Source organism: Dendrobates tinctorius, unplaced genomic scaffold, assembly GCF_039654945.1.
Source record: "Dendrobates tinctorius isolate UK_male_01 unplaced genomic scaffold, ASM3965494v1 ptg000417l, whole genome shotgun sequence".
Classification (NCBI taxonomy): Eukaryota; Metazoa; Chordata; class Amphibia; order Anura; family Dendrobatidae; genus Dendrobates; species Dendrobates tinctorius.
In genome coordinates, this window is record NW_027362081.1 from 110,872 (window position 1) to 117,719 (window position 6,848).

At 49.9% G+C, this 6,848-nt stretch overlaps 1 protein-coding gene across 1 annotated transcript; it reads right to left on the bottom strand.

Moving 5' to 3' along the window:
- Positions 1-692: 692 nt before the first annotated feature.
- On the bottom strand, positions 693-2,022 carry LOC141076484 (uncharacterized). The gene has a single exon (XM_073563969.1). The coding sequence runs from the start codon at positions 2,014-2,016 to the stop codon at positions 895-897; it is 1,122 nt and encodes a 373-aa protein (XP_073420070.1). The 5' UTR covers positions 2,017-2,022; the 3' UTR covers positions 693-894.
- Positions 2,023-6,848: the final 4,826 nt, after the last annotated feature.

The window sequence follows — 6,848 nt, forward strand, 5'->3', positions numbered from 1 at the left end:
CTCTGTGTCTGTACTGTTACATATTTAGACTGTTAACTGGTTCATGCAGCAACAGGAACACCCAATTCTTACACTAGGGATGGTCCAACCAATGAGGCTAAGTGCAGATGTACTTTTTTGCCCTGCGGATTTTTCCGTGCAGAATTGAAGAAAACCGCAGGTCAAATGACCTGCATTTTTCCTGCGGATTTCTTCCATTTTTCTTGCGGTTTTTGTGCGGTTTTCCCCTGCGGATTTGGCGAATGGAGCAGGTGGAAAACTGCACAAAAGAAGTGACATGCTGCATATTTTGAACCACAAGAAAACCGCGTGGAAAAATCCGCAGCGTCTGCACAGCGGTTTTTTTTTCTATTGATTAACATGCTACTGTACATCACAATGCGGATATGCAGCGTTTCTGCGCGGTAAAATCCGCTGCGGATCCTCTGGAAATCTGCATCGTGTGCACATGGCCTAAAAACAATGAAAGCAACTGTTACCATCCACCTTTCGTGTCTCCTCTTTCCTCATAGACTGTAAGCTTGCGAGCAGGGCCCTCACTCCTCTTGGTATCTGTTATGATCTATGTGATTATTGTTATGCTGTAATGTCTATTGTCTGTACAAGTCCCCTCTGAACTGTAAAGTGCTGCGGAATATGTCGGCGCTATAAAAATAACATTTATTATTATCTCTAGCAGGGACACATCCATATTTCATGGAGAATGGAAACACCCAATTGTCAATTTATTCATAATTAGGAGAAATAACAGGAACCTCATGATGAGGAGTTTATCTATTGACCTCAGATGCTGAGAGAGGGAATGGCAATGACAGTGATATTTTCATTTATTGGAAAGACCCTAATAAAAGAGAGAAGTTACGATTGTAGTGTAATTATGAGAAATCTATGTAATCACCCAAAGATACACACGGTACCAGACGCCATCCTGTGCTTGTACTCATACAGGACGCAGGAGGCCGGGGGGAAGTCTCCGCTCATCTGCAGCTTCCCCGGCACAGTGTGGATGGTGACCCCCTTGCTAAGACCCTCAGACAACTTCTGGAGCATTCTCTGGGCAAGGTACGTCTTGGCATAGCCCGGATCGGCCTCAATGTTGGCGTAGACGTCGGGGGGTGGGTTTGGGATTTTCCATTCCAGTTCCCCAATCAGCTGATTTACCTTCCCTTTTTCCAGGGAGACAGGGTTCTCACTATAGCTCAGGACCACCTGAGTACCACAATCCCCCCTGACTGAGATGTAGCTTCCCTTCACTAGGACCTCCCCATCTGGTGATGACCGAGAGACCATCACTGCCCAGCGCAGCCAGTCGTAGTTCTTTTCAAGCATTTTCAACATGGCCGATGCCTTTTCATCATCTGGTAAGGTCTCATTGAGAGGTAGATACTTCTCCACATCCTCCTGGGCCTGCTCCTTGAAGTACGCAGCACAATCTCTCGAGGTGTCCTCCATTCTCCGATACAGAACAGACATTTTGTCCGTCCATCTGCCCATCATGAGCTGGACGTCTCTTCCTGTCAGAGACCCGTGAACGAAGAGACTCAGTAGGCCGGTGGCCAATACAAAATTCACCTGCTGGCAGAAGGCGATCATCTCCCAGCGGCGGGGGTGGTGGTCTCGAATGACCTGCTGTAGGAGAGTCACGTGGTCTGCTAGGACAGAGACCCCCAGAAGCCGATTGTACAGCGCGTTCAGCTGCCTGTCGATCTTGTAGTCATACACATATTGGATGAACACCTCCTTCTCTGTGTCTTTGTAAGATTTTCCAGCCCGGACGACAGCTGCCAACTGTTGGTACACAACTACGATGTCATCCTCACACCTGGTGACATCGCAATCTCTCATTAGGCCCCTCCCTACCGCCAACTGCCGGTCAATAGACTCCATGTTTTTCTTTACATATTCAATCTCTTCTATTGTTGCAGAATCATTGATTTGAGCCACAAGCCCAAGAACCACGGAGTTAATTGTCTGAAGAAATCCGACCGATTCCCACGCCTTAGTGAACAATGCCATGATGATGTCCGAAGAGCGGGTCAGCCTTATGTGAAAAATGGAAAGAAACAATCATGAAACCAGTGTATTCGTATGTGCTGTATATATCACTGTACCTTGTTGCATATTTATATATGGTTAGGTCAGTTATCTACCTGCAGATATGGGGTTAATCTGCTGGTTATTAGCATTATGCAGGTTATCCCCACCTCTCCTGTCTGCAGATTCCATCCACAACTCTCCTGTCTGCAGATGTCATCCACATCTCTCCTGTCTGCAGATGTCATCCACACCTCTCCTGTCTGCAGATTCCATCCACAACTCTCCTGTCTGCAGATGTCATCCACATCTCTCCTGTCTGCAGATGTCATCCACACCTCTCCTGTCTGCAGATGTCATCCACACCTCTCCTGTCTGCAGATGTCATCCACACCTCTCCTGTCTGCAGATTCCATCCACATCTCTCCTGTCTGCAGATGTCATCCACACCTCTCCTGTCTGCAGATGTCATCCACACCTCTCCTGTCTGCAGATTCCATCCACATCTCTCCTGTCTGCAGATGTCATCCACATCTCTCCTGTCCACCGATGTCATCCACATCTCTCCTTTCTGCAGATGTCATCCACATCTCTCCTGTCTGCAGATGTCATCCACAACTCTCCTGTCTGCAGATGCCATTCACATCTCTCCTGTCTGCAGATGTCATCAAACTCAATGTAGACAAATCTGAACTCATCATCTTTCCTCCATCTCACAGATCTTCCTTACCCGACCTAGCTATAACAATTAATGACATCACACTTTCCCCAGTACCGGAAGTCCGCTGCCTCGGAGTAACCTTTGACTCTGCCCTGTCCTTCAAACCGCACATCTAAGCTCTTTCTACCTCCTGTTGCCTCCAGCTCAAAAATATCTCCAGAATTATTCCTTTCCACAACCCTCAATCTACTAAAATGCTTGTGCATGCCCTCATGATCTCCCGCCTAGACTACTGCAACATCCTTTTCTGTGGTCTCCCTGCTAACACCCTCGCACCTCTCCAGTCCATCTTTAACTCTGCCGCCCGACTAATTCATCTCTCTCCTCGCTACTCCTCCGCTTCTCCCCTCTGCAGATCTCTTCACTGGCTCCCATTCCCTCAGCATATCCAGTTCAAATTACTAATACTGACCTACAAGGCCATCTATAACCTGTCTCCCCCATATGTCTCTGAACTAATCTCCCGATACCTTCCCTCACGTAATCTCAGGTCCTCCCAAGACCTCCTCTCCTCCACACTTATTCGCTCCTCACCCAACCGCCTCCAAGTCTTCTCCCGAATAGCCCCTATTCTCTGGAATTCTTTTCCCCAACAAGTCCGACTATCAACCACATTTGGATCTTTCAGACGGAACCTGAAAACCCACCTCTTCAAGAAAGCTTACAGCCTGCAATGATCCCCGCTACCTCCTTCCCTCTCACCACTACCGGTGATATCACCTCATCCAACACCGGAACTGCTGCAACCCCCCAACCTACTGTCTCCTTCCCCACCATCCTGTAGCACGTAAGCCCGAAAGGGCAGGGTCCTCTCTCCCCTCTGTATCAGTCTGTCATTGTTAGTTTGTTTACTGTAAGTGATATCTGTAATTTTGTATGTAACCCCTTCTCATGTACAGCACCATGGAACCAATGGTGCTATATAAATAAATAATAATAATAATAATAATCTCTCCTGTCTGCAGATACCATTCACACTTCTTATGTCAGCAGATTCCATCCACAACTCTCCTTTCTACAGATGTCATCCACAACCCTCCTGTCTGCAGATGCCATTCACATCTCTCCTGTCCACAGATGTTGTAATGGGGACTTCTGTGCTGTAATACCTCTTACATTACCACCCCGTGTTTCAGGTGGTCCACTCTGCTTTTCCTCGCTTCTGGATGAAGGACGCTGGCTTGAAAGGCTTTGTAACATGGGAACATATAAAAGATCATTGCTTCTCCACGTATTTCCAGTGTGACAACATTTTACTCACCGGCCAGTAGATAACAGGCTCCAAATAAGACGCCAGACGTACATTACAATAGCCGCAGGTGGCCGGCGACCCCCGATCATTTACCATGGGATTTACAAAGGTGGGGGAGGTCAAAGTGGGATTTCTCGTTTACCTCTGCCCAGGGGTCGCAGCCGATCGGTTGCTGCATTACGGGTATGCGTCTCACATTGCACCTATCATACATGCATCTCCTATTCGGGGTGCTGGGGGGTTCTGTAACACTGCTGCCCCTTTTCAGCGATGCGATCGGCATACACAGTCTGATCCTTAACGGATCGGCTTGGGGATGACCGAAGTCTATGGGGTTGGTACAAGTTCCGTTTGTCGACTTAGTCCATTGGCGTTACCATTTTGTTTGCGGGGTCTGTAGTGGATGGTGAAGTCTAGAGGTTGTAGGACTAAACTCCACCGCAGTAATCTGGCGTTGTCTCCAGAGACCCGATTAAGCCCCACTAGGGGATTATGGTCCGTTAGGAGGGAAAACTGTCGTCCATACAAATATGGTTCTAACTTCTTGAGTGCCCATACTACTGCCAGGCACTCCTTCTCGATGTCCGCATAGCTTACTTCGCGGGGCTGTAGTTTCCGACTCAGGTAAGCTACCGGGTGGTCTTGACCGTCCGGCCCGACTTGGCTCAGCACTGCCCCCAATCCAAATATAGAAGCGTCTGTGTCAACAAGGAAACGTTTAGTTGGATTGGGTGCGGCCAATACCGTGGTATTTGTGAGGGCGTCCTTTAGCTGGCGAAAGGCTTCCTCACACACGGGGGGCCAGGTGACCTGGCGGGGGAGGTTCTTACGGGTCAGATCAGTGAGGGGCTTGGCTATGCTGCTGTAATTGGGGACAAATTTCCTTTTTCTCATTTAGCTTGCAATAGTCTTCACAAAACCGGGTATTCCCATCCTTCTTGGGTACTAACACTACGGGGGATGCCCAGAGACTATCTCACTCTTCAATGACTCCTAAACGCAACATCTCTTGTATCTCTTGTCGCATCCCTTCTCGTACAGACTCCGGGACGTGGAAGGGGGGTTGTCTCGGGGGTCTGATCCTAAGTCTCAACCTTGTGTTGTACCAGGTGGATGTACCCCGGTCTCTCTGTAAACATCCTCTGTCGCTGCCTCAACAACGCCTCCGCCTGCTGTCTCTCCCGGGGGCCCTAGGTTTTCTCCCAAGTGTACCTGGTCCCATGTTTTAGACTGAGTCCTCTCCCCTAAGACATCAGGCAAGGGGAGTCCTGCTAAATCCTCTGCTTCGGGTGCACAGATGGCCACTACCTCTTCAGGGCATCCCGGTAGGACTTCAGCATATTCACATGGAACACGTGGATAACCCTGGGGTCGTCACAATCGGCGACATTGTAGGTGGTGTTGGCTATTTTCCCCACTACCTGGTAGGGCCCCTGCCATGCAGCTTTGAACTTGTTCTGCCTAGTTGGTTCTAACACCAGGGCCTTCTTTCCTATCAAAAAGTGCGTCCTCTGGCCCTCCGATCGTACCACACGCGCTGGCGCCGTTGGGCTGCCTCCATGTTCTCACGTACAGCCTGAGTTAGCTCCTGTAGGCGGTCCCTGAATTCCAGCATGTAGGGCACAATAGGTATCCCTTCTATGGCTCCCTCCCCTTCCCAGTGTTCTCGCACTAAGTCTAGGGGTCACCTTACTCACCTCCCGTATAACGGTTCGAATCCCGTGGATTCTTGGGGCACCTCCCGATAGGCAAACAGGAAGTGTGGCAAGAATTTCTCCCAGTCCCTGTTGGTCCTGGTAAAAGTCCCAATGAGCTGTTTTAATGTTCCGCTAAAACGTTCAGACAACCCTTTGGTTTGCGGGTGGTACGGGGCGCTTCTAATGGACTTTACGCCGCACAGCTTCCACAGTTGGTTGGTCACCTCTGCTGTAAACTGGGTACCCTGGTCCAAGATAACCTCCCAGGGAAATCCAAACCGTGAGAAAACCTGGAGCAGGGCAGCCGCCACCGTCTCTGCCAGTATGTTAGGTAATGCAACCGCCTCTGGATACCATGTGGCATAATCTACCACTGTCAATATATACTTTTTCCCTGACGGACTGGGTTTGGCTAACGGCCCTATCAGATCGACCGCTACTCAGCTAAATGGCTCCTGCACAATGGGGAGGGGGTGCAGTTTGGCCTTCCAGTGATCTCCCCTCTTGCCAATGCACTGGCAACTGTCACAGGTCTGGCAGTACTGACGAACATCATAGGTTACCCCCGGCCAAAAGAAGTTTTGTGTCAGACGCTGCCTGGTGCGACTGACGCCAAGGTGCCTGGCCAAGGGTATGTCATGAGATTTGCAGTAGCTCCTGCCTATACTTCTTGAGCACTACCAGCTGTTGTTTTATAGTGGGGCTCGTCCCTGTGTGGCGCTGCTCTGTAACCCGGTAGAGGAGTCCCTGATGCCATGCAAACTGTTCCCATTCCAGTACTCCTCTCACCTCCTGTGCCTTCCCATGATACCCCGGTAATGAGGGATCCTCAAGTAACTCCCTTTTAAACTCAGCTGGGGTGGCCCAAGAAATGTGTCAGGCTATGGGAATACGTGTAGGACTGGGGTGTCTTACCTGGGCCTCCTCTGAGTGTGATTCCGCCTCCGCAGCTCGAGCTTGTCTCCAGGTGGTCACAGGATAGGTCTCAGCCAGAGGGGCGACTGAGAATGCAGACAACATGGGCCTCAAGTCATTTCCCAGCAAGACGTCCGCAGGCAAATCCTCCATCAGGCCAACCTCAACAAGGCCATCCCCAACTCCCCAGTTCAGGTGAATCCTGGCAGTGGGCAGTCGATGTATGGCT

Coding starts and splice junctions, on each gene's coding strand:
- LOC141076484 (XM_073563969.1), bottom strand. CDS start 2,016: ATGGCATTGTTCACTAAGGCGTGGGAATCGGTCGGATTTCTTCAGACA.